Here is a 25,613-nt window from a genome sequence, read left to right on the forward strand (position 1 = left end):
TCCTACCTTCTCTGGTAAGTGTCACGAAGGGCCAACATAAGCAATAGAAAACCCTGGAGGATGGGGCACCTGGGCAGCTCGGTCAGTTGAGCATCCGACTCTTGATTTCGGCTCAGGTCATGTTCTCACGATTGGTGAAGTCAAGCCCCTCGTCAGCTGACAGCGCGCAGCCTGCTTGGGATTCTCTCTCTCCCTCTCCTTCTGCCCACCGCCCCTGCCTTGTGTGCACGTGTGCTCTCTCTCTTTTAAAATAAGTAAATATTTAAAGAAAAAGTTGTGGCAAAGTTTAAGGGACTAGGCTACTTTCTTCAGTCCCTTTAATTTAAAAATCTAAGCATCAGACCCTTGCCTAATCTATTGGATTATAATTGCCGTTAAGTCATGTGAATATTTTCATAGTTTTTCTCAGAGTTTCTACCCGGTACCTTATATTTAATAGGGTTTCTGACAGAGCCAGGAGCCCAGAATTCCTTAAAATGAATGTGAGAAACAGATGACTTTCCCTGTGCTTAGGGTTCATGTTAGGATATATCCGAAGGATCAAAAAAGTCTATCCTTTCTGCTTTTGCCTCTTTCTCTTAAAACAGAATGTGGGCGAGCAGTTGAGTTCAGACCCCTGACTCTGTAGGATGTGGAAATTCCTATTGCTGTCAAGAGAAAATTGTCTTTTATTTGCTGCTGGGAATTTTCCTTTTGATTATAATCAACTTACTCTAGTAGGTCTCCAGCATGTCCTTAGTATCCATGGATCTGTTCTGTTTTGGTTTTCTGAGATTTTCCTTCTGCGCTCCCCACAGTGAATCTTCATCTACAATTTCATCTAACCAGAGTCAGGAGTCCGGTTATCAGAGCGGTCCAATTCAGTCGACAACCTATACCTCCCCAAATAATGCTCAGGGCCCTCTGTATGAACAGAGGTCCACACAGACTCGACGGTACCCCAGCTCCATCTCCTCATCACCCCAAAAGGACCTGACTCAGGCAAAGGTAGTGTGGCTTTGAGAGTCCCTGGGTGCTGTTTAAGACAATATTGGGCAAAGTGTCTCCAGTGTTAGTGTTTCCCTTCTTGACAAATGGTGCTGGGATGCCACAGAAGTACTGACAGAGAAGCTGAGAAAAACACATTTCTGTGGTTGGAGAAATAAAAAAGTTCTTCGCAGCAAGCCTGGAGATTCATAGTCAGAAAACTAAAGCCAGCACTAGAGATTCGTTCTTTGTCGTAGGATCAATGTCAAGTACTTGTTTTCTCCCTCGCGAAGATCTGAGTGCTGGACTTCTGGGTCTGTATCGATAGACACCTTGCCGTGTCTCGGCCCGGGGAGGGGACAGCATATGCCAGAGGTGCTGTGGAGCGGACTGACAGTCCCGTGCAGCCAGAACAGTGGGTGCTTTGGCTGAACGGTCCTCCTTCCCCAACCTCCCCCAGGGACCCCCAGGCCTTTCCTGTGTCTCTTCTGGGTTTGGGATCTCTTGAGCGGTTTGGGGGCGCTGCCTTCTGTTGCTTTGGGTCACACGGGGTTGGTCTATCTTGTTGCCGTTTTAAAGTCGTTTTGTTTAGATCGTCTGCATTCTGTTAATCCTTTGGTTAGCTTACAGAATGTCTCTGAAAGATTTGTTGGTTGAAGTTAAGCTGAGTCTGTGCTAACTCGACTTTGCACTTGAGTTTGTTTTTTACTCTTCTGTTTTCTGTTCCAGAATGGCTTCAGCTCTGTGCAGGCCACACAGTTACAGACCACGCAATCTGTTGAAGGTGAGGCTTTTTCCTCTATGTTGTAGTGGTTTTCCTCTCCTTTTCATATGTTCGCGTTTCTTCGATCATAGTGGGAAGCGCCCTGGCTTCTCTGGTCACAGTCTTCGTGTGGTCCTGCCCTGCTGTTTTCTCTCAGACCTGTCTCAGGGCTCTCTGACTTAGAAGAGTGATGGTACCCTCGGTTCCCTTCACTGGATAAGTGAGATCAGTGCTCTGAAATGTTGGAAATAAGAGAGTCTGGGGGCACCTGGGTGGTTCAGTCGGTCCAGCGTCCCGACTTCGACTCAGGTCATGATCTCACGATTCATTGGTTCAAGCCTCGTGTCAGGCTCTGTGCTAACAGCTCGGAGCCTGGAGCCTGCTTCGGATTCTGTGTCTCCGTCTCTCTGTGCCCCTCCCACACTCACGCTTTGTCTTTGTCCATCTCTCTCTCTCTCAAAAATAAATAAATGTCCAAAAAATTTAAAATAATAAGAGTCTATGTAATCACAGTAGTCCCTTATTAAATAACTTCCTCTCTTGTCTCGGGGACGGCCGAGACTGGAGTCGTCTATTCACTTGTCAGAGACACTCCCTTTCCGCTGATGGGATAGATAATTATTTTTTATTTCCAGGTGCTACAGGCTCTGCAGTGAAGTCTGACTCACCTTCCACTTCCGGCATCTCCCCTCTCAGCGAGACGGTATCCGCAGCCTCCTTGCTGACAGCGGCCAGTCAACACTCATCCCCCCTGGGTGGCTTGAGCCACGGTGAGGAGAGTGCAAATGCTCCCACCACACAACACAGCAGGTGATTCGGGTCACAGGTGGATGTTGGGGTTGGGAGGAGAGGTAGAGTTCTCTGCTTCCGCCCTGTCCCTGCTGCCTGCCAGGGGCCGTGTTAGCGGGCACGACCTGCAAGTTGTGGAGTAGGAGAGAGAGGCCTGTTCTCTCTTCTCAGCAGCCCCGCTCGCTGTGTCTGCTCCCCACCCTGGCTGGCCACGGTGCTCCCCCCGGTCTCCGGTCTTCCTGGTCCCATATACCGCCGCACGTCCTCGTCAGTGTTGTTGATGGAAGCTCCAGGTCAGTCACCACAGCACCGTGACTGATGGCTGCCTCTTCTTTGCAGCACGTTATCGACGCAGCAGAACACCCTCTCGTCATCCACGTCTTCTGGGCGCACTTCTACATCCACTCTTTTGGTAAGTGTGATGCGGCTGAAGAGGAAGGGCGGTGTTCTTACACTTAGAGGAGTCTAGCGGCGAGACTCCCGAGAAGAGATTCTTGGAAATCCCTTCGTGCCGTGGCGGAGTGGTCGTTGACCCGAGGTTGCAGGAATGGACTAAACGGATGTTGGAAGGCAGGAGAGGCAGAAGAACCTAGAGATACTGCTGAGCTGTGGGCCAATTCTCAAAGCCCTGGACGTGACTCCTGAAGCTTTGCCTTTTTTTATTCCTTCTTAACACTGAGGTGTGCAGGGCTTCATAGCTCTGATAGAGCCCGTGAGGGCCTCTGTACAGCCGTTCTCACTCCGTGGTGGGGGGTATGTTGGACAGGGCTGCTGAAGATAATCAGGGTTAGGGTATCCTCTGAAAGTTAAGGCCAGAGGAAAGCTTTTGATCCGAGAATTAAGTTCACTATGGTGATTTAGGACAAGCATTTGTGGGGTTAAGCTGAGACGGTGAGGAAGACCCATTTGGGGCAAAGGTGTCTAGTTTGCCAGAAACCCGGGGGAAGAGGAGTGCTCAGGCTTCCCTAGAAGACTCTTTTTCCTCAGGTATACTGTTTCTGGTTTAAGTTCATTAGAACTTGCTGAACTAATGAAGGAGAACGTGGGAGAGAAGGCTAGGCTGTATTTCCCTGACCCGAACCGTTCGCTGGCCAGCCAGCATTGGTTCCTGGCGTGTTTGTCCGCATGTGCTCTGACGGGAGGACGTGCAGCCGGTGTTGTTAACTAGATCCCTGCCTGACGCCGCGTCTGGGGGAACAGGCAGCCGGAGCAAACTTCGTGATTTCTTCTAACTCCTTTGGTGGAGGACACCCAGGTCTCTGCCTCGGCCGTTTTGATTGGGAGGCTGATGTGCTCTCGCCTGCAGAAGGGGCTGTGCCTCTCTCCTGACCTGTCTTGCTGATCGCTATTTCCTCTTCTCATCCACTGCTCCCCCTTTTTGAAGCACACAAGCGTGGACAGTGAGGCGAACCTCCATTCTTCCTCCAGCACTTTCTCCACCACGTCCAGCACGGTCTCTGCGCCTCCCCCAGTGGTCAGTGTCTCCTCCAGTCTCCACAGCGGCAGCAGCTTAGGCCTCAGCCTCAGCAGCAACTCCACCGTCACAGCCTCGACTCGGAGCTCGGTCGCTACGACTTCAGGTAGAAGGTGGACGGCATTCCTCTGGGATGGAGGAGAGGAGTGATCGTGTGACTGGGTAAAAATGGGATCTCTCTTTCAGGAAAAGCTCCTCCCAACCTCCCTCCTGGGGTCCCGCCGTTGTTGCCTAATCCGTACATCATGGCTCCAGGGCTGTTACACGCCTACCCGGTAAGTGAGGCTGAAGCAGCTTCTGCAAAAGATGAAGACGGTGTGGCTACTCTTTACAGCTCCGGCTCCGGCTTCGGGTGGAAGACTGTAATTAAAATAGAGAATAAATGAGTGGTTGTCGCATGTAAGCAAACCAGTTTTTGATCTTCGTAGTTTGGGGCAAAAATCGTCATTTCTAGAGGGGAAGGACTAAACGGAGGCCACTCCTCCTATTGTATATTTTCTCTGTGTGAAACAAATTCTAGGCTTCGGAAGCTAAAGGCCAGAGTGCCCACCTGGAATCCCTTTCAGTTTCTCAGAGAATTATTTTCTTGGGTAGGATTGAGTCCCTGTCTGTGAGGTTCTCAGCTGGCTGTGACCTGGGAAGAACAGAGCTCCCTGACCCGATCTGGGACTGCTGGAGAGTAGGTGGTTTGACAAGTGGTAGCTTTGTGTCCCGGTGTATCTTCTGTCAAATTCATAGATTTGGTGCCAATTAAGGTAAAGGCTATTTCTTTGAAATGTTTAAAAAGACACCCGTTCTTGTCTCTCAGAAAGTGTCTAAGCGAGCATCCTACACAGGAAACGTTCAATAATGGTTTACACATTTTTTAACAATCCAGCATAACGTCCTAGTCCCCATACGTTAGAGAAAACAAGTAAGATGTGAATCCTTTCTGAAAGAGACGGCCGTTCCTACCTGGCTCCTGTTGCCCCACCGCTGCCTCTGGGTTGGATCGGTGGTATGTGGCTCGTGGCAAGTTTCGAGACCTTTCATAAATCACCCAGTCTGTACTTCACTTCTTTCTTCCTAAAGGGAACTGCCGGAAGTAACCTATGTTCTGTTCTTCCTAAGAATGAGGATGGATGTTCTGTTGACTGACTTTGTCCCTTGGCACCTTGGCTGGCTTCTGTGGTAGCCAGTCCCTGTGAACACTGTTACATGCTTGTGTCTTCCAGCCGCAAGTATATGGTTACGATGACTTACAGATGCTTCAGACGAGATTCCCCTTGGTGAGTGTGTGCTCAGGGCAGGAGGAGAGAGCGACCTTACAGCCTTGAGGGGGTTGTTTCAGGTGCTCAGTTGATAAGTCCCCCCCATTAGCTCTTTCCCAACCTATACGTTCAGACGCAAACCCTGATTCCAGGTCAGGGACTGGGGGAGTGGGTCAGCTCTCAGGTAGCTTTTTCTTTCATCAGTTGTGACCTCTTTAGAGTAAACAAATTTTAACCTTAAAAATAGCTCAGAATACCCTAGAGCTCTCTGGATGCTTGTTCTGACACGTCAGACACTTTGAATTACAGAAAGAGAATCTATTTTTTGGTAGCAGTGGACTGTTGGGGACGACACCTAATGGTTTGAGAGCAGTATTGTTCCGATGGTCCCGGCCTGTTTCCCGGTGGGCACACCCGTAGACCTCGCCTGACTCTGCCCGTGGCCGGGCGAGGGGGACAGTGTGTGCAAGAGTCACGGGGAGTTCTTACCAGCTCCAGCCAGCTCGCTCGCCGGCTGGATAAATGCAGCGCTCCCAACATTCCGCTTCTCACCTTGCGCTGAGCAGATGAGTGGCATCCAGTCTGTGCCCTTTGTCTCTTCTAGGATTACTACAGCATCCCATTTCCCACGCCCACCACACCGCTGACTGGGAGGGACGGTAGCCTGGCCAGCAACCCCTACTCTGGTACGGCTGGGGGGCGGGGGTGCAGATGACAGGAGTGTGTGCTGGGACGGGTGGCAAAAACCTGGTTAATGGCGAGCAGGGACCCAGTTCTCACTTTAATGAAGACCTTTGGCAGAAGGTCTGGAACAGAAGTGATGAATCCGGGTTGGTAGATTTGGGATGCTACTGAAGACGGACATTTGCTTCTTGTCCTACTTTGTTGTCTCCCGGTGGTTCCAGATGACCCCCTGACAGGCTTCTCTGCCATTCTCCAGTGTTTTCCGGGAAGTGCAGGGGTTGAAATGGCCTTCCTCTGCTTGTCTCTGCTCCTGTTCCCTGCTCACAGCGGCAATCTGGTTGCCTCACTAGGCTGTGATCCTTCTTTTTATGCCTGACCTCTTTGACGTATCATTTTCCTTGACCTGTCCTTGTCTGCTGCGTGCAGCATGGAGTGTTCGTTGTGGAGGGAAAGCAGGGGAAGGCAGGGAGGGTGGGGCTGAAATCATGCTTTACTCTGGGAGCCTGCTCCCACACCGTTGCCCAGGCATTTGACATCAGGCTTGACTAGCACAGTGCGGAGTGTGTGCTCAGCAATGCCAAATGGAGCCAGAGAGAAAATGTAATTCAAAGAATTGACCTTTAACAGTCTTTAATCGGGGTCTTCTGGAGTCCTGTGAAACCAGGAGAAGTAATTGTGCGCTGGGGTCGGGGGTGAAATAGACAGCAGGTATATTTACTCCCTCCTGTCATAGGTGACCTCACGAAGTTCGGCCGCGGGGATGCCTCCTCCCCGGCCCCGGCCACAACCTTGGCCCAACCCCAACAGAACCAGACGCAGACTCACCACACGACGCAGCAGACATTCCTGAACCCGGCGCTGCCTCCTGGCTACAGTTACACCAGCCTGCCATACTACACAGGGGTTCCGGGCCTCCCCAGCACCTTCCAGTATGGGCCTGCTGTGTTCCCTGTGAGTACCTGGGTTTGGCTTCCTTTTGGTGAAGCAGCCCAGCCCCTGGACCCTATCCTAGCTGCCTTCATGGCTAAATGATTCTTTAATAATGGATGAGGAAAAACCATTCCCCCTCTGTCCTGGGAGAGGTGGGGGCTGGAATTGGAGGTACTGGGATAGAGATGACCTGTTCTTGAGAGTTCTCTAAAGAGGCGAGATGATACAGTCCAGCTTTGGACCCTAGACTGTCATTCATTCCCTCCTGCCACTTGGCACCTGCCGTTCCTTCAAACTACCGTTTCTTGACTTCACTGGTAGATTTTCTAAAGCTCCGTAGGGAACCCATTTTACTAAGCAGACTGTGGTCAGCTTGCCTCAAGACCATAGCCATCTGAATGCCTAGTTCCTGGGGCAGGTTGGTGACGGTTCTCTGTCACTATCTCACCTCCCTTCTGGCCCTGTTGCTCTCCAGGTGGCTCCTACCTCTTCCAAGCAGCATGGTGTGAATGTCAGCGTGAACGCATCAGCCACCCCTTTCCAACAGCCAAGTGGATATGGGTCTCACGGATACAACACTGGTAAGCACCCCTTGACCCCAGCTGTCCGTGGTTTCTGCAGGATGTGACTAAAGGAGTTTTGGGGGAGGAGGATGTGCTTGAGAGAACAGGGTTGGTGAGGTGTGCTTGCTAGCATCTGTACGTAGGGTTGTCCACGTCTGACCAACATGGGTGTCCGAGCGGCACCAGCAGACGTGCTTGGTGAAACAACATGTGTCCAGCCCTCACGATGGGAGTGCCCCGGGACCTGCATTGGCTGTCAGAATATGTTGGCTGGCCTAAACTTCGGGTGGGACGCAGGACAAGGGGCCCCAAGACGCTACTGTGCTGTCAGTGGGGACAGGCGTGAGAACGTCTGGTACCGGTAGTTCTCAAGGAGAATCACTGCCCAGCGGCGTTGGGTGGGTTCTTAGCCAGTGTGCCCCGGCGGGTTGGGCTTAACCCTTTCGGTAGCACTGCTTTTCTCACACAGCCCCTTTTCGTTCCCTAGCTGGGAGCCCTAGGGTATGGAGAGAAAGGTGTGGGGTGCGAGAGCTCAACAGAGGGAGAGGGTCCTTCGTTTGTGTGGCTGGTCTCTCGGCAAAGTCTGCATATCTGATGGCAGGGCAGAGATGTAGGAACTGACCTGAAAGATAACTAGTCGGTCCCCTGCTCCTCTAGTGAGGCCTGTACCCCACTTGTGGAGGACAGTTCCATCGGCTTTTTTCAGTGACTTGTAGATGAATGTGGGGAGGAGGATTTTGCAGTTGAAAGAGTTGGGATTGAGGGCTCTTCGAAATTCTAAGCTCACGTGTGGTGTCATGGTGATTTGGAGGGGGCTGCATCTGTGTTCCTCACCACTGTGTGGGCCCCAGGTGGGTCAATTGCCCGAGGGTTTCAATCATCGGGGAACTCTGAGCTGAGCACAGAGGGCAGTAGGTCTGGGAACTAATAACCAGGTGGAGCTTTGAACTGTTGGAGCCCTTGGAGTGAGTCCGGATTCAACCTGGAGAAATCCTGAGATGCCCCGCTCCTCGTGGCTGCCCCTCTCACCGGGCGAGGTGCACCCTAATCCTCGGTGGGGACGATTGTCAGCTTTCTGACTTGGCGCGGCCCCATTCTGAGAACGTTAGATTTAGGTTTTAGCTGGACCAGGTTCGAGAATTTTAAGAGGTAATAAAAGAGATAATAAAAGAGAAGAGATAATAAAAGAGAATGGCATTACCTGATTCTGGAAATCCAAGGCTCTTACCTACCTTAAGAGTTCAGAAATCCGCTGTAACAGTCTTTTGAGAAGCCCCAGTTCCCAACCCCACGGAGGGCTCTTGTCATCCCGTGCCTCATCAACCTCTAAATTCATTTATTTTTATGTATTTGATTCCTTTTAGGAAGAAAATATCCACCCCCTTACAAGCATTTCTGGACGGCAGAGAGCTAATTTGGCCCAAGGCCGGGGGCTGTGTTTTGTGTGTGTGTATAAATTTGCACTGAAGTCTTGTTTCAGAAACCAGACCACTGAGGAGAGCCTGCCGAGCTGAGGCCATGGCCTGCGTGGCTTGGGGAAATGAGTTGGTGGATACCTTCTGGGCTTTGAACTTGCCCTGCCCCCGCTTCCCTCTCCCCCACGTGTCTGACCCTGTCTTACCCATTCCGAGTTCAAGCGGTGCAGCGCCTCCGAAGCATCAATGCACACACCTGCCGTTGCTCTTGATTTCTGGAAGGATGTAGTTTCACCTTGTAACAAAACATTTGTAGTCTTCAATAAACTGTGGTATTTCTTTAGCTAACTCTGGCGTTCTTTCCGTGCATGTCTTTCTGGACACTAGGAGCCAATGTTGTGCTGCGGACGAAGGGTGGAGGGGGGCCTTCTCAATCAAACCCCAGTGTAGCCAAAGGATGGAGAACTGTTACCTTCTCGGCGTGGTGATTTTATCAAGTGGGAGAGGGGGAGGCAGCGTCAGTTTTCAGCCCTCGGATTGAATGGTAAAGAAAGTTATTTGCAGAAAATCCCTGATTCTCCATGCTTGGTACAGCGCTTCACTTTTCACTCAGATCTTTCCTGTGCCTCTGATGGAAGCAGAGGGAAAGGACAAAAACAGCTTGGAGTGTCATGTCATGGTGAGAGGCGGAAAGAGGTGGCGTTTGGAGCTGGTTTAGGGAAGTGGCTTCCAAGGCCCCGGGCCAGATGGCTGCTTGAGAGCTGATTGGGTCTTTAGTGACCAGCTAGTTGATGACTCCGGCTGTGACAACTGTGCTGGCCTGCAGCACTGTTCTCAGTCCCTCGAGACTGCTCGGGGGTTGTGGACTACTCGTTGCTTTGCACTTGTGGGTGTAGCTAAGGATGTGCGGGAGAGGTTTCGTTCCACTTCTCCGTGACGACGGGAGCTCTCCCCACTCGATCCAGCTGCTGGCACACCGTCGCCCCTTTGTTTACAGAGTTAACTCGTCCGGCGAGAGCATCATCCTTCGTTGAGTGCAAACCTGGATACTCCACTTCCTCTGTATTTGTCCCCAGCCCTCCGGGGCTGCCATGCTGGGAGGCATTGGTTCTCGTTTCTCCTCCCTGCTGTCCACCTCCTGTCCGTGTGCTCGTAGCTGCTTGGGAGCGGGGAAGGGGGCGGGGATAGGCGGGGCGTTGACTGTTGGAAAGCCAGAGAACTCTAGTCTGAGGAGCTTTCTTGTCGCAGGTGCAGGGGAAGTGGGGCAGCCACACGGGTCACGTCTAGGGCCTCTAGGGCTCACACTCAGGCTGTGAGGGCTGCTGCGGTGTTGTCTCGTGTCCTGCGTCTCCGGTCCTTTCGCCCAACACCTGGACCACGGCCTCAGGACTAGAAGCTGGATTTTAGCTGGCCCAGCCTCTGGGAAGACTGAGCCCAGGTGTGTGTGGCAGGGGCACTCCGGAGCTAAATTGCTCCCTACCACCCAGCTTGAGAAACCAGTTAGCCGTTTGTCCTGTCCTGCATGGGGTGGCCCAGGGTGTCCACAAGGTGTTAGAACCTTTGCAGTAAAGATCAGTCATCGTCTCTCGTTTCCCTCAAAAACGTTTGTATCCCGTCCGTCCCACCTCACTGTCGGCCCTCCGCACAAACCTCCTCGGTGCTGTAGCAAATGAACTGTCCTTAAGGTCAGGCCCACCACCAGTGACTGGCACACGGGCACCTGGGGTTTGAGAAGGGAAGGGAAGGCGCTACCCCGTTAGTCCCTGTATCATCCCTTCTTCTCCTTCAGGGCCTTTGAGGGGAGAATTGCCGCTTGAGAAGGGGTGGTATTCTCCATGCTGTTTCTGCAGTTGTGCGATTTTTCTCTGGCACCTTCTTGGAGTGATCTGGGTTTGTGCTGTGGGCGGGGCTTCCAGGTGAAGACACCACACGTGCCAGGAAGATCCTGAAGTGGTTGTCCAAGGCGGACTCCACCTTGGGAGGCTGCCTCCATCCTAGGCATCGGGAGGATTTGGGTTCTGGACTTGGACGGGGGAATTGCTCTGGAGTTGTGGGGGGACTTGTGATTCGGTCACTTTGGCACGGTGCTTCTGAGAAGCCCTTCCATCCGAGGGCCTCGAACAGCAGGAGAAGGATCCAGGGACACAGGCTGAAATGCAGTTTTTCTGAAGTTTCATTTTATCTCATGTGATGAGATCGAATATATCTTAAGTGTGTTTTAAATTCTGAGTTAATTTTGAATTGCTTTTCCTCAAATCTTTGCAGAAAATTTGTTTAGTAAGACGCTGGATTATTTTATCTGATGGCTTTTTCTCGATCCATTTCCCCATACCCCAGGGTACAGTGTGTATTTCAGTTTAAGGACTAGAAATCGAGATGAGGAATATGCTGTCCTGGTTTCCTTGGAGTGGCCCTGGTGGCAGGGAGTTTTTACCCGGGGAACGCAAGTCATTGGGAGTATGGATGAGAGCCTGTGTCCCCGGGAGAAGCTCAGGGTGTAAAGCATGAGGACGTTGGATTTTGTGTTCCACCTGGACTGGAGGAGACAACATACTCCACTCCCTTCCTTACCCTCCCCACCTCCCCGTGCTTGGGCCTCAGTTACTTAGCTGGAAATGCACCTTTGTGTGGGCTCTTTAAATCCTAAGTACATGGCCTAGAAGCGCCAGAATTGGAGACGCGGGGCCAGGTGAGCTAAGACTGACAACAGGCCGTGCTCTGGGGGTTGGACTGGAATGCTCCTTGGGTGCTTACCTTAGGCTGCGAAAGCATGCAGTCCTGAGCCCAAAAGTGTCTCTTTGTGAACAGGAAGATCCCAGACTACCTGTCTTCAAGGAGCAGGACTGAGTGGAGTCTGGGTGCGTTGATTTGAAACGGATGTTAAACATTGAATACATTTCTTTTGGGCTTTGGCACAAAAGCGTCTTGAAAGGTATATGCTGGTGAGGCTTGCCTGTAGCCTTGCCCCACAAAAAGCAGCTCCCCTCACTCGCCCCCTCACATACATACTCAGTACGCACCTGGAAAGGGCAGACTTGGGGCATGAACCCTCATCTCTCAGGACTGACCTGAGCTGGAAACACAGCAGGACCCCCTGCAGTGCTCTAGCTAGAGGCTGCGCACACCGTCTCCCCCCGAGAGGGGGGCCAGGCAGCCAGCTGAGCTAACTCCTGTTTCCTCCTCCCCCAGGTGTGTCAGTCACCTCCAGTAACACGGGCGTGCCAGATATCTCGGGTTCTGTGTACTCCAAGACCCAGGTAGGTGCCTTGCTCGAGGTACGGGTGGAAAGATAACGGACGCAGAGGAGGTGGCGTTGCAATGACAGAAGCTCAGTGAACAAGAACAACCTGAGGGATGTCAGGAAGCCCATCCCAGAACATGAGTGGTCTCTAGATTTCAATTTCTAGAAGTTTGGAGTTAGCCCTCTGAGAACAAGCAAGAGAAGTGTTCAGGAAGGGGAGGTGTGGCCGATCGCTGTGATGCGGGATTTACTGTGCAGCTGTCCTGACTTTGCCCGCCGCCAGCCTTCTTGTAACTTTCCAAGATGACGAGTACGGACTGAAGGGAAGCTGGCGCGATCCAGTCTTTGTAAAGACACAGTGGGAGCGACCGTGAAGTATCAGGAGTCCTGGCGGAGCGCTTCGTGGCCAAGCTCCAGGGTGGCAGTAGGGAGGCAGCTGCAGACGGTCTGCGACTGTAGAGTCACAGGGCAGCCTCACGCCCGTCCTGTCGTGTGGTCCCCACGGCTAGGGAGTCCACGGCACCCCTGCTTCACGTAGGAGAGGACGGAGGCAGAGAGGGAGTACTTTTGTCAGGATCACACGGCTCCCAGAGAGCACGGCGGAGGCAGCCCCGGGCACCTGGTGCAGGTGCGGTGCGCCTCCTTTGCTGCGTGCTGCTCTCGGTGGGTGGAGGGCTTGGGCTCACAGAGTCCAGGGCTTGGTTCGCTGACCCCTTTTGCTGTCTCTCCCCACCCCCCGGACAGCAGTCCTTCGAGAAACAAGGTTTTCATTCCGGCACTCCTGCTGCCTCCTTCAACTTGCCTTCAGCCCTAGGAAGTGGGGGGCCCATCAATCCAGCCACAGCTGCTGCCTACCCGCCTGCCCCTTTCATGCACATTCTGACCCCCCATCAGCAGCCGCACTCCCAGATCCTCCACCACCACCTGCAGCAGGACGGCCAGGTAATAGCTCTCCCCTCTCCTTTCCCTTCCTCTTCCTTCCTGTGCCCTGAAACTCCCCCCTTTCCTTCTCTTACCCTTCCTCACCACCACCTTCACCCACCCCTCCCAGCGCCAGCCATGGGCACACAGCACAGACAGACACAAGCGCACACGACACAAGCTGCCGGCAGAGGAGCGGTCAGAGAAGGGGCCGGGCTGAAACCTTCTTCGCCCGGTTCCTTCGGTGCCTTTCTCCTCTACCTCCTGTAGCACAGCTGCCCTCATCCCATCAGACCTGGGTCACACCTACCCTCTGACCTCTCCCGGCCTCCCCCCTTCCCAGCATTGTAGCTTTCCCTTCTAATGGTGGAGTTCTATTGTCAAAGTTTGTCCCTTTATTTTCCATATATCCTGGTTCTGCCTCAGCTACCATATTTGCAGATGATTCTGTGTTGCCCGCGCCAGCAGGAGGAGCAGGTAATGAAACTGAATGATGATGTGCTTGAACCCACTCCTTCCCGGCCCCCACTTCACCTCCACAGCCTCAGGGAACTCGAAGACAAAAAGCTGCACCGTCACAGATCAGGACACACAGACACAGACACCTTGCTGAGCTCTCTGGCCTCCTGTTCCTCTCTTGCCTCCCCTCCCCAGTGCCCTCTTTTTCTTTCTGCCCTTCCGCGACTCTGGAAACACTTGGTTACTGGAACGGAACGGATTCTTGGGGCAGCGTCTGGAGCCTGGGGCCTCAGACTGTCTCTCCTGCCTCTTGGCTGAAATGGGCTCTCCGCTGTGCAAGGGGGGGAGGGGGGGGGGCATGGGCTGGTACAGGCGACCTCTCCTGCGTCCCAGGGAGCTGGGGAGCTGGGGAGCTGGGATAAGTGAGGGCTGCCTTGCTGTCAGAGACAGCCTTCCCCGTTGAGGTATTCATGGGATCAACGAAAACGAAATCATCTTGTGGTCACTCATCTCCAAGAGGCCATAACTCTCTAGAGAGAGTAGCCTTTTCTCAGAGCAGTGGGGGTAGGGGAGAAGGTGGGGTGGAAAGTGGGTAGAACTCATTCACAGTCTTGTCTCTAAAAGGTCCTGCCGTCTTGTCATCGTTCCCCTGTTTAAAGGCTGGAAATGCTTTCTTCCCTGTCCGAGGCACCCTAGCAGCTCTAGAAATTAAACGTTCTGTGGTTTGGAAGTAAACTTCAGAGCAGTTTCTCTAAGCAAGGGGAGAGCAAGAGTTTCCAGATCTGCATGTGAAGATGTCACAGATCTGTCCCACTAACTAGACACCTTTCTCCTCCTCCTCATCGTCCCATTCCCTGCAGACGGGCAGCGGGCAACGTAGCCAGACCAGCTCCATCCCGCAGAAGCCCCAGACCAACAAGTCTGCCTACAACAGCTACAGCTGGGGGGCCAACTGAGGCCCTGAGCCTCTTCTCCTGGTCCCATCTTCTGAGAGGGCTTCTCAGCCTGGCAACTACGGAAACGGCATCAAAGAAAGGAATGTGGGGGGGGGGGGTTCTGCTGCCCCCCCCCACCCCCAGCAGCCCACCCCATGCCTCAGCTTCATGTCTGTCCATTCCCATCCCACCCCCCACTCTGTTGTATGTATTATAGGATTTGTATTTTCTCCTTTCCCTCCCCCCTTTCCTCTCTTCCTCCCCCCTTGCATTCAAGATTATGAAACTTTGCTGTGGGCCCTGCCTTCCTTCTCCTCCTGTTCACCCTGGTGGTGTATGGATGAGGTGGGGAGGGGGGACCCCCAAATATATATCAGCCCAACAGCCCTAAGTCTCCTCCTTTATTATTAGGAAACAAGACAACAACAAAAAATGGCGTCATGAATATGAACAGCATTGTCAGATGAATTAGTTGAAGTGTTTTGTTTTGTTTTTTTTTTTTTTTGTACTGTGTCCTCAAATTTAATGGATTAATGTGTCTTGTATATATAAAAAGAAAACCTCTACCTTCAGCCTCTGCCCATTCTTGCTCCGTCTAGGACTTCCTCAGTCTCGTCAGTGACCAGCTTGGTGAATGAGCGTCACACACCAGCCGGGCCTCTAGCGGGCTCCAGGCTCCCCGAAGGCCATGGAATAAAAAGAGCTCTTTGCCCTTAAAAGTGCTGCTAGTATTTTGCTCTAAGGGAATTCCCTGCCCTCCTCCCCCAAGAACTTCACAGCCTAGAAAGAACCACCCAAATTCGCATCTCCTCCGGAAACTGCTCATCTGCAGCAGATTTCGGGCTGTGGAGGGAGTGGGAGCAGATACTGGGTGGAAAGGGAGAGGATTAAGGAGGAGCTGGAAAAAACGGCTTTGAAGAACCCAAGTGTAATGCAGATGGGTCCGGGCAAGTGGGCTGCAGAGAAGGCAGGGTGACCTGCAGCTGTCAGATTGGGAACCTGGAGGTCAGCGCAGCAGTTCTCGGCAGTTCTCTGTACGGGAGGGGTCTGGAGACCAAGGCCGGGGCCCGGTGGGGGGCGGGGGTGCAGGGAACGGCAGGCTGGAAAATTCAGAGACAGGAGAGGGGGTACTTACAGCTCCAAACTCCTCCCCCCCCCCCCCCCCCGCAAGCCTTCCCTGGGTTCCCCTCGCCCTCTCACCGAGCCTTTGCCCTGCTGATCGCAGAGCCTGCCCGGTGGGCTCAGGACTCCGCTTAACGACACCACTTTAGCGGGAGAGCGCTAGGTCCGTGCGTCCCCGACCGAGACCGACCGGGGAACTCAGACCAGAAGCGCGGGCGGCGGTTGCCCCCTGGCGGCGGCGGCCGGCCCCACGCAGCCTCACGCCGTCGAAGCGTCCAGGCCATCCGGTGGCGGCGCGGGGGGGGGCGGCGCATGAGGCGGGCGAGCTTCGGGAGACGCGATCTCGGGACGCCCGCCCGCCCGCCCGCCGCCCGGACCGAGTCGCGCTGTCCGCCACGCCCGCGCCGCGCTGACGGCCGTTTTGCGACAGTGTGCTCGTTCGCAGCCCTGCTTTCCGGCAAGTGGCCCGACGCCTCGCTCAGTTTCCGGTCGCGGGGCCCCGGCTGCAGCCGGGTGCGAATGGGCCTCGGTGGGGTCCGCGGGTTCGAGTCCCTACTCGGGGATGAGCCTCTTTGATCTCTTTCGGGGCTTTTTCGGCCTTTCTCCACCTCGGAGGTTAGAGTGGGTCGGGATCGGACGAGGGTGGGGTCTTCTGAGGGGAGCTTGAGCCCTAACGCCCAGTCCTTGGGAAACCACACTCCTCCGCCCTCCGTCACCCGCTGCGGGCCGGACTGAGGGCGCCGCGCTGGGCGACCGCCGGGGGCGGGGATAAAAACCGCGGTCTGGGGTGATGCAACAGGGGCCCGGGCGGGGGGACAGTGGGCAGTTGAGCAGGGCCCTGGGTCACTGCGGGGTCCGCCAGGTGAGGACTGGCGTTGATAGAAACGAAAACAAAGCAAAAAGCCGACGGCCTCCCGTAGAAAACACATCCACACCCACGAAGCGAACAAAAACCCAGGGCCAGCCCTCCAACCCTCACCTCCGTTCTGCACACCCTATTCGCGTCCTGCTCTGCCGCCCACGAGCTGACTTTATGGCTTAAAGTACTAAAATGTTGCTGGTCGATCTGCCTTCACTCCCAGCCACAGAGACCCCTTTTTTGGAGGGATGACTCGAGATGAAGATGAGGATGATGAAGAAGAGGAAGAAGAAGGCGCCACGTGGGGCCGTGGGAGCTCGAGGTTTGAGGGTCCGCAGCCCCCGGAGGAATTTGGCTTCGGCTTCAGCTTCAGCCCGGGAGGAGGGATGCGTTTCCATGAGAACTTCGGCTTTGATGACCTAATACAGGATTTTAACAACATCTTCAGCGAGATGGGGGCCTGGACCTTGCCTTCCCGCCCTCCTGGTGTGTGGCTGTCCCTGGTCAACCTGTGGTTCCTGCTGGGTTGGAGGGTGACATTAGCCTGCCAAGATTCGCTGGGGGTTGGGTGGGGGGTGTGTGACAAGATGGATGATATTGAGGTTTCAAAGAGCCCAAGTCCTGTCCCACCCCCAGCACCGATGTGCCACCTTCTGCAGAACTTCCTGGTCCTGGTCCTGGTCCTGAGTCAGAGATCCCTGGTGAGAGACGGCAGGAGGGACAGACTCTCCGGGACTCAATGCTTAAGTATCCAGATAGTCACCAGCCCAGGATCTTTGGGGGGGGCTTGGAAAGTGATGCAAGACGTGAATCCCCCAAACCAGCGCCGGACTGGGGCTCCCAGAGGCCATTTGGTCTGGTGAGTGCTTCTGGGCGGAGTGAGAGCCTGTGGGAGACAGCTAATGGAGGGCAAGGGCTGGCAGCCATGCGAGAATCTTAACGGGGTGGGATCCCAGGCTCTCCACTTAGTGTGTTTATCTGTTTTCTATACTAAGCTTCTTGTAGGATTTTGGCAGCGGGGGGGGGGGGGGGGGGTAGGGGGGGGGTTGAGGGAGAGGGGATGGGGATTCTGCTTTTTCTCTAAAAAAAAAAAAAAAAAAAAAATCACTGGTCTGTTACAATTCTGGGAGAAGGCAGGATTGTCAGGAAGGATAGAAAGCGTCCATTCAGGAAAGCTTTCTTGGTAGAAGAAGAGAGAAAACAGGTAGGAAGGAGGAAGAGATGAGTAAAACAAAAGCTGTCCTAGGTGGGATTCTCTCTCCCAGGGAAAGGTAGTTTGGGAACCTTTGGGTTACGACCTCTCAAATTTCAGGCTGAAAGGTATCATTTCACCTCCTTTGCCTTCTTCTGCAGTTTGATGATTTGTGGCCTATGCCCCCCCATTCTAGAGCCAGAGAAGACAACGGTGAGTGTGGAGCTAGAGGACATTTAACCTGCCCTCTCTTCTCCTCTGAAGTTATTGTTGCCACACTTGACCCCTTCTTTCCCTTGGACTCTTGATTTTGTGTTTCCTCTCTCTGCCCTTCTAGATCTTGATTCCCAGGTTTCCCAGGAGGGCCTCGGTCCAGTTCTGCAGCCCCAGCCCAAATCCTATTTCAAGAGCGTCTCTGTGACCAAGATCACTAAGCCAGATGGGGTGAGTTGGAAGAGAAGGGTAAAAGGAACTGTGGCCAGGGGATGCCATGGAGAGTGCGATCTAGGTAAAGAAACCAGTGGGCTCACCTTTATTGATGTTGGAGATCTGGTTGGGGCTTCTCCTTGTAGACAGTAGAGGAGCGCCGAACTGTGGTGGACAGTGAGGGCCGGACAGAGACCACAGTAACCCATCAAGAAGCAGACGGCGGCCCTAGAGATGGTGAGTGAAGAGTGTGAATCAAAAGGGTCTGTCTCTTAGTTCCTTGGGAAAGGGGAACCCTTACTTTTCTAGCCTTTAATATTATTCCTCTCCTTGTCCTCTGCTCATCCTCTTTCATTTAGTGTGTCCGTGTGTATCACTTTCTTCCTTCCAGAATCACCAGCACCTCCAGCCCTGGATGACACCTATTCCATCCTGGATTTGTTCCTAGGACGCTGGTTCCGGCCCCGGTAGCCTTGTTAAGCCTCAGCGGCCTTCAGATCCCTTCCACGCTTCGCTCACCATCCGTGTCTCCTCCTGCCACCTCGGCCTGGGGTGTGCGGAGCAGTGAATTGGGGGTATGTCAGTATGTGACTCACCCAAAGTGACCAATAAAACCTTTATTTATGCTAATTCTTTGGTCTTAGTTCTGTCCAGGCTGTTCCACTTTCTAGCACCATCCAGGGGTTCCCAGATTATCTCGGCCCACGGCCGCCTTCTTCTTTAACTTTTTTCTGCTTCCAAAACCTGATTTGATAAATAGGGTCAGGTCCCCGGTAGATTATTCTTGTGGAAGAGATAACTATAGAGACAACTCCAGGAAGAGTTCTCTCGGGGAATGCACAAATTCTCAAAAGAGGGGGCACCTGGGTGGCTCAGTCGGTTGAGCGTCTGACTTTGGCTCGGGTCAGGATCTCGCGGTTCGTGGGCTCCAGCCCTGCGTCAGTTTCTGTGCTGACAGCTTGGAGTCTGGAGCCTGCTTAGTATTCTGCGTCTCCCTCTCTCTCTCTCTCTCTCGGCCCCTCCCCTGCTGGCGCTCTCTTTCTCTCTCTCAAAAATAAATAAAAACATTTAAGAAATTAAAAAAAAAAAACTCTCAAAAGAGGAAGCCTGTGTGGAAATGGGTGATGGCTGCTTCCCTAGGATGGGGCAGTTCATGAGAGAATTTGAGGGAATAAATACACTGGCAAATATTTCTTCCGTTACTGGCTATGTTCTTTTTTTTTTTTTAACGTATGTTGGAGAAAATAGAACTAGCACAAACATTACTAGATTTTTTTTCTCATTAAAAACTCTTTTAGTACTGTGGCTGGGAGGGGCTGATTTTGTACGTTTACCTCTGTTTCCTCGAAACTTTACTAAAACGACACACGATAAAGGGATTTTTCTAAGGAGACATATCACAAGAACAAAGAAGATATACACTGATGAAATTTTGTCTTTTTATTATATGTTTTGGTGAACAGAAGTTGACTTACCATAGCAAAGTTTATATTTTTCTTTATGTTTAGTGCTCTTTGTGTCATTTAGACACCTCCCCACCCAAGGTTGAAAGGACACTCTCCTTTACTTCTCCTTCACAGATTTTACTAGGTTTGCTTTTTACATTTAGGTGTTGTTTGTTTTTTAATGCTTATTTGGAAAGAGAGTGCATGGGGGAGGGGCAGAGGGACAGCTAAAGCAAGGAGCCCAATGTGGGGCTCAACTCCACGGAACTGTGAGGTCATGACCTGAGCCGAAACCAAGAGTCGGATGTTTAACTGACTGAGCCACCATGCACCCCTGCGTTTTGGTTTTAAATCCACCTGTAATGTATCTTCCTATTTGCTATGAATCTATGAATCAGGGGACCACCTTTGTTTTTTTCTAGTTGGAAAATACATATGCGGATGTATATACAAATACTATAAATATATTTTATACACAGATCGTTGTGCCGGGTCTATCTTTTCTGTTAATCTATTTGTCTACCTCTGTGCCCATATCACATCTTAAAATTGTGTAGTTGTATTTGGTAGAACATATACTCCCACTTTTGTGTCTCCCCTCTCTAACTTCTAACATGTAAGAATGCGATTGATTTTTCTAATCAGCTTTTCAGAGCATCACAGAAACACACAAGCTGGAGACTAGCGGACATCTGTGGATGGCTCACAGCTTGAAAGCTGGAGACGCATACAAACTAAAGAAGCAACTTGGGAGAAACAGTCTGCAGAGAGATGACAATTTAGCAAGGATACGTCTTTAATGTCTTTAGAAATATAAGATGATACGTCCGTACAGCCAGAACATACTCCTATGAAGAGGAATAAACTTTGGGGAGTTAAAAAAAAATGTGATGGCAGAAATGAAAATCTATAAAACAATTCTGATGATAAAGTTGAGAAACTCTCCAGGAAGGTAGACCAAGTAATAGATACATAGAAAACAGGCAGCAATGCACACCTGAAAGTAATGTTATATGTTAACTATACTTCGATTTGAAAAGATTATTTTCAAAGAAAATAGGGAAAAAAATAAAACTGGAATGGTACAAACCATCAATGAAACAGACCAAGAAGATATCCCAGAAGTGAAGAATGTTTACTTCTAACCTGAAAGACCCACCATATGCTAAATACCAAGGATGAAAGTAAACCCACTATTTCAGGACGCTCGAGACAAAGGAAAAATCTAAATAAGGGAGGGTTCAGAGGAATCGAGATTCAAGATTCTCAGTTGCATCTACCCAGATGTCCCTGTTTCAAATGTCCGGATCCTACCCTAACCTCCTCAAGGTTGGGGTCCTAAAATACCTAGCCTTGGCATAGGAAGCCTGGGGCTGAGAATTCATTCTCAACAATTAACATTGGAGCTGGCCCTCCACTCTGATGCCCACTGGATACAGGTTAGGCTTCCCTTAAGGGCTGTCGTGGGGCCACCTGGTTTCACAGTCTGCCTGGACTTGGTGATCAGTTCTGTGGACTTAGTTTCTATTTCCTTCAGGCTCTCAACTGCTGCAGAGACCATTAACGCATACCCTTTCAACCAGTAACCCCTCGCAGCCGGCCACTGCTGACAATTTTAATAACTGTCCCACCTCAGCAAGCTAGAGACTATCAGTATTCTACCTACTACCGTGGGTTCTTGTCAGCCAGACTGTGAACAGTCACCCAGATTCATTCTAGAATTTGTGGAACCACGTCTGAAACCAACAGGCTTAAATTGGGTTCCTTGGAGAAAGACTCCAACGAGAAGCTACGTGAACAAGGTTTACTGGGAAGTGCTAGTGCTCGCGGGATGCACCTGTAAGGAAGTGAGGAAGGCAAGGTTGGGGAAACTGACACGCAGTGACGTTACAAGAGAGGCTTTGGCCGATCCTGTGGGGAACTTGGAAGTTGGAGTGGCCCCTTCAGGGTCGTTCCATATTGAGACAGAGAGGCCAGGTCTTTGTATCCTGCATCAACCGTCGTCGACAGGCCCTACAGGAGGGCGTGTGACCTTGGGTGAGGCTGTCTCCTGCCATGGGAGGCATTGCCATGAGGGAAGCAGCTGTGTTCAATCAGCATCTGATATTCCCAGCAGCTGGGAAATGGGTGCCTTGGTCCCAAACAGGGCATCCGGGTAGAGCATTTTACCCACGAAACCTAGTAAAGGAGTATCGTGAACAGATGTGCCCAGGACTGTGCCAGAGCCCGTGGCCCAGTGCTCGAGAACCTCATGAACTATATACGGGATTTTGTAAATGTATGTGTTTCCACCTACCGGCACATAAGCTCTAGAAGAGCGGGCAATGTACTTGCTTACCACCGCTTCTCCAGCGTCTAGAATTCGACTCCTAGTTGAATGAACCTAACTGGAGGCTTGCAATAAGAACCAGGAAGTTGCTGTGTGTTAGGCGGAATCTGGGGGTGACAAGCATCCGGAGAAAGGGAGGTGGGGCTCGGTGCGAGTGTGAAGCACACTTCTGGAGCCAAGGCAGAGCTAGGGCACTCTAACCGAGGTGGGACTCCGCATGAGGCAAGCGCAAGCATCGCACGAGTGGGTTTTCTTTCTGCAGTCTCCGGTCTTCAGCCCAGCCTCTCTGGATGCCCGTGGCGTTCTGCAAGCATCCAAATGGTTGGGAGGAAAGCTTCATGTTCCACACGAGTGACATTGTGCAATAGGGGACGGAGAGTCAGAAGGTCTGGATCTGAATTCAGACGTCTCCCTTAAGTAGCTGCGGGGCCTTGGCGAGTCCTGAGGCTCTCCAGATCACCAGGGGCGGGGCGGGAGCAGGTTGCTGAGGCCAAGGGCTGGCACAGGATACTTCCTCCGACCCATCGGCACAGGAGGGGGCTACTCCTGGAAGGAACGGGGATGACAGATGGAAGAGACACAGCCTGGGCAAACTCCAGGCTCCGGTCCAAGAGCCGGCCCTTGGACATTCTCCTGTTATCTCTACTATCTCTACGCTCGCTAGCCTACACACGTGCGCAGACATTGCTGTTCAGGCGCTGCGCTAATTGGTTTTAAAGTCTTTCCCTTATCATTCCCCCGCTCCCTGGCAGGCAGTGGTTGTGGTTGTGTGGCAGCGGCCAGAGACAAGGTGTCCCCACCATGTTGCATAGCCAGCCCTTGGCCGACGTCAGGGGCCGGCTCCGGATCCGCAGCCGCCTGGCCCGGCAGTGCCTGGCAGAGTTTCTGGGTGTATTTGTGCTCCTGGTAGGCCGGGTAACCGGGGAAGGAAAGAGGGGAGGAGGGCGAACGTTTCTGCCTCTATCTCTTCATCCTGGTGTCTCACTTCATTCAACTATGCATCATTTCTGTCCCTGCCCTTGTCCCTTCGGTTCCAGCCCCCCCCCCATCTTTCCCTTCCCAGTCTTCACTCCTCCCCCACAGCTCCTCTATTTCCTTTCCCTCTGTTGCTCCTCCCCCTTTCTTGCTGACCCCTCCTGTTACTTTGGTGACCTCTCTCTCTCGGCTGCTCCCCTTCCCAGCCTTGCTCCAGGCTTCCAGGCTCCCCATTCCTGGTCCTCCGCTCCTCATCCTCCCTCTCCCCACCAGTTGCTCACCCAGGGGGCTGGAGCCCAGGCTGTCACCAGCGGAGAAACAAAAGGCAACTTCTTCACCATGTTTCTGGCTGGCTCTCTGGCCGTGACCATAGCCATCTACGTGGGTGGTAACGTTTCAGGTGAGGAGGGTGGGGTCTGGCCACGTGCATGTGTGAGTGTGTGGTGACGGTGACTCATGGACTTGTCTCCTTGAGCTTGACTAGTGCCCTGGACCCAGATATGCCTTGGCCCGGGCCAGCCCCTCCCCTCCGTGTCTCTCTCCTCCACTCACCTAGGCAGGGAGCTGTGGCAAGGCTTTAGGGTAAGTCTGTCTTCTTGTGTCCCCCGCCTGAAGGCCTTGGTGTCATCTGGCCCCGGGGCCTCACCTTCTTGTGCCCCAGACACGTGCTCTGCCAGTGGCCAGTGTGTCTGCCTTGAGCCCCATCACAAGACACAAACACGTAGTAGAAAGAGCGGGCAGACCCTGGGCTTTACTGTGTGAGCTCAGCAAGCTGCAGAATGTCTTAGAGCTGAGCCGCTCACCCGGTGGGGACAAGGAACATCTGCCTTGAGAGTTGTGACACAACAGCAGCGGGGCCTGGTGAGCACCAGGAGGCCACACCTAATGGATGTTGGTTTTCTCTTCCCGATCCTTGAAGGGGCCCACCTGAACCCAGCCTTCTCCCTGGCCATGTGCCTGCTGGGACGCCTCCCCTGGGCCAAGTTCCCCGTTTACTGCTTGGTGCAGCTTCTATCTGCTTTCTGTGCCTCTGGAGCCACCTATGCTGTCTACTACGGTAACAGGGTCGGGGCCGTCTGGGTGTGGCCGGGACTGCCTTGCAGTGGTTTTGAATGGACGAAGATGGAAGTCCTGAGCCTCCCCTGCCTCCTGCAGATGCCCTACAGAACTATACAGGCGGGAACCTGACGGTGACTGGCCCCAAGGAGACAGCCTCCATCTTTGCCACCTATCCTGCCCCTTACCTGTCCCTGAACAATGGCTTCCTGGATCAGGTAGGTGTGAGGGGGAGACCTGGGAAGGCCCCAGTCTTTGCCCTTGTCCCTTGGGCTCCCAGACTATTTATTGCTCGGGCTCCAGGTGGGATATGGGGTTGAGTCTGTCTTTGTAGCACCCCCGCCCCAGTTGCCTGTGTTGGACAAAGTCAGAGGACATGAGGTGGCGGCCTAGGGTGCTTGGGAGAGAAGGGGCAGCTGGGTCATCTGACAGCTTATGGGGGCCCCTCTGCCTCTGTGGACTCCAAGGTGCTGGGCACGGGGATCCTGATCGTGGGGATCCTGGCCATCCTGGACACACGGAACAAGGGAGTGCCTGCAGGCCTGGAGCCTGTGGCTGTGGGGCTGCTGATCCTGGCCATCGGGCTATCCCTGGGTGCCAACTGTGGGTTCCCTCTCAACCCTGCCCGGGACCTGGGCCCACGGCTTTTCACCTACGTGGCTGGCTGGGGCCCTGAAGTCTTCAGGTGAGAGACAGCCTCGCCCCTCCCCTGACACCTCTGAGTCTGGGTCCCCAGCTCTCTCCTCTTCCCTAGTCCTCGCGGACTCAGGACAATGCCCCGCATCTAAGTCCTGCTTCTCCTTTTCTCCCTCACCCCTTCTTCTCTCCTCCACCCTTTCCCCGGAAGCAGTAGAGGCTGTGTTCTCAGGCACGTCTGTCCTGTTACCTTTTGGCATTGTGACCGCATCACAAGATGGGTATATTCAGATAATTCCCTGAGGCAAGAGGCTGGACCAAGCTCTCCTGGGGTCTCCTCTCTAACCGCTGTGCTTTGTTGCCAAACACAACTGGCACCCATCCCCCCTGGGGCTGCTTTAGGGAGGTTCTCTTGTTACCGCCCCTGGTCCTTCAGGGAGAGGCTAGAGGACTCCCCCTGAAGCCTTCCTTATGTCCCTCTCTTGCAGCGCTGGTAATGGCTGGTGGTGGGTGCCTGTGGTGGCCCCTCTGGTGGGGGCGACTCTTGGCACAGCCACATACCAGCTGCTGGTGGCTCTCCACCACCCCGAGGAGAAGCCAGAGCCGTTTCAGGATCTAGAGTTTGCCCAACATACAGCCTGAGGCCTGGAAACTCCTGCCTCTGCCCTGTTGCCGCAGCGTGAGCTCTGATCCCGACACGGAGCCCTCGCCTCGCTTGTGGACACTGAAGAGGGGCCGCAGATCCGGGACGGTGGCCAGAGGACGGCTTCCTCCCAAACTGGGAGGGCCAGGCCCCTGCTGCCCTCCACACCCTGGCAGGTCTTCGGACCCTGGGGGCCTCCGCGGACACAGTGCCTCAAAGCGGCCGCCAGAGGGTGCGCCCGGGGAGGCCTGGGGGAGGCCGGGGGAGGGGCGCTTCCCGCGGAGCTCGGCCCCCTCCCGGGCTCCCGGCCCCAGAAACTCGGCGCGGCCGCGCTGCCCTCGCGGGGCGGCTTCCCCCACATGGGGAGGGGGGCGCAAGGGGGGAAACTGAGGCACGGCCCAGTGCCCAGGCGCTCCGGCCGTCCTTCCCGGAGAGGGGTGCGGGCCCCGGCCCGGGGGCGCGCGCTGGGGGGAGGGTCCTCGCTGCCCCGCCACGCGCCCCCGGCCCCCTCTCCTCCGAATAAAAACGTCCCGGCTCTCT

The 25,613-nt window shown here is 53.5% G+C and overlaps 3 protein-coding genes, 1 long non-coding RNA gene and 1 other non-coding gene across 59 annotated transcripts in view; 4 read left to right on the plus strand and 1 right to left on the minus strand.

Annotated features, from left to right (window-relative positions):
* UBAP2L (ubiquitin associated protein 2 like) overlaps nucleotides 1-14,962 on the plus strand; it is a 40,471-nt gene extending 25,509 nt beyond the window's left edge. For 12 of the 50 annotated variants that reach the window (XM_045455952.1, XM_045455932.1, XM_045455950.1 and 9 more), the window contains 13 exons: nucleotides 798-987; nucleotides 1,696-1,750; nucleotides 2,365-2,539; nucleotides 2,858-2,930; nucleotides 3,903-4,098; nucleotides 4,179-4,267; nucleotides 5,207-5,260; nucleotides 5,847-5,928; nucleotides 6,660-6,877; nucleotides 7,332-7,437; nucleotides 12,024-12,091; nucleotides 12,820-13,017; nucleotides 14,316-14,962. In XM_045455952.1, coding sequence (XP_045311908.1) covers nucleotides 798-987; nucleotides 1,696-1,750; nucleotides 2,365-2,539; nucleotides 2,858-2,930; nucleotides 3,903-4,098; nucleotides 4,179-4,267; nucleotides 5,207-5,260; nucleotides 5,847-5,928; nucleotides 6,660-6,877; nucleotides 7,332-7,437; nucleotides 12,024-12,091; nucleotides 12,820-13,017; nucleotides 14,316-14,411 — 1,600 coding nt within the window. In that variant the 3' untranslated portion in view covers nucleotides 14,412-14,962. Of the gene's footprint in view, nucleotides 1-797; nucleotides 988-1,695; nucleotides 1,751-2,364; nucleotides 2,540-2,857; nucleotides 2,931-3,902; nucleotides 4,099-4,178; nucleotides 4,268-5,206; nucleotides 5,261-5,846; nucleotides 5,929-6,659; nucleotides 6,878-7,331; nucleotides 7,438-8,783; nucleotides 9,183-12,023; nucleotides 12,092-12,819; nucleotides 13,018-13,422; nucleotides 13,817-14,315 lie in introns of those variants that run through there. The other 38 variants (XM_045455945.1, XM_045455930.1, XM_045455929.1 and 35 more) reach the window with 5 other exon arrangements.
* LOC123586697 lies at nucleotides 228-15,804 on the minus strand. 2 transcript variants are annotated; one of them, XR_006706895.1, is made up of 4 exons: nucleotides 15,591-15,802; nucleotides 14,543-15,490; nucleotides 9,444-9,449; nucleotides 228-238 (listed from the first exon to the last, which is right to left on the minus strand). It is a non-coding gene; the product is annotated as an uncharacterized LOC123586697 (long non-coding RNA). The 2 variants fall into 2 exon arrangements; XR_006706896.1 differs by lacking the exon at nucleotides 9,444-9,449 and having other exon boundaries at nucleotides 14,529-15,490; nucleotides 15,591-15,804.
* On the plus strand, nucleotides 5,649-5,784 carry LOC123587114. The gene has a single exon (XR_006707168.1). It is a non-coding gene; the product is annotated as a small nucleolar RNA SNORA58 (small nucleolar RNA).
* Nucleotides 15,805-16,019: 215 nt separating the features above from the next.
* Nucleotides 16,020-18,619, plus strand: HAX1 (HCLS1 associated protein X-1). Of its 2 annotated transcripts, none has more exons than XM_045456002.1 (7): nucleotides 16,020-16,127; nucleotides 16,595-16,857; nucleotides 17,031-17,230; nucleotides 17,725-17,776; nucleotides 17,901-18,007; nucleotides 18,136-18,226; nucleotides 18,349-18,619. In XM_045456002.1, the coding sequence occupies exons 1-7, from the start codon at nucleotides 16,075-16,077 to the stop codon at nucleotides 18,435-18,437; spliced, it is 855 nt and encodes a 284-aa protein (XP_045311958.1). In that variant the 5' UTR covers nucleotides 16,020-16,074; the 3' UTR covers nucleotides 18,438-18,619. The 2 variants fall into 2 exon arrangements, with proteins under 2 accessions (XP_045311958.1, XP_045311959.1); XM_045456003.1 differs by having other exon boundaries at nucleotides 18,375-18,619.
* On the plus strand, nucleotides 18,452-25,613 carry AQP10 (aquaporin 10). Of its 4 annotated transcripts, XM_045455973.1 has the most exons (8): nucleotides 18,452-18,564; nucleotides 20,080-22,149; nucleotides 22,516-22,669; nucleotides 23,012-23,138; nucleotides 23,658-23,795; nucleotides 23,894-24,012; nucleotides 24,262-24,479; nucleotides 24,919-25,613. In XM_045455973.1, the coding sequence occupies exons 2-8, from the start codon at nucleotides 22,082-22,084 to the stop codon at nucleotides 25,070-25,072; spliced, it is 978 nt and encodes a 325-aa protein (XP_045311929.1). In that variant the 5' UTR covers nucleotides 18,452-18,564; nucleotides 20,080-22,081; the 3' UTR covers nucleotides 25,073-25,613. The 4 variants fall into 4 exon arrangements, with proteins under 4 accessions (XP_045311929.1, XP_045311927.1, XP_045311928.1 ...); XM_045455971.1 differs by having other exon boundaries at nucleotides 22,516-23,138; XM_045455972.1 differs by having other exon boundaries at nucleotides 20,080-23,138.

The sequence above is a fragment of the Leopardus geoffroyi genome, chromosome C3, assembly GCF_018350155.1.
Source record: "Leopardus geoffroyi isolate Oge1 chromosome C3, O.geoffroyi_Oge1_pat1.0, whole genome shotgun sequence".
Classification (NCBI taxonomy): domain Eukaryota; kingdom Metazoa; phylum Chordata; class Mammalia; order Carnivora; family Felidae; genus Leopardus; species Leopardus geoffroyi.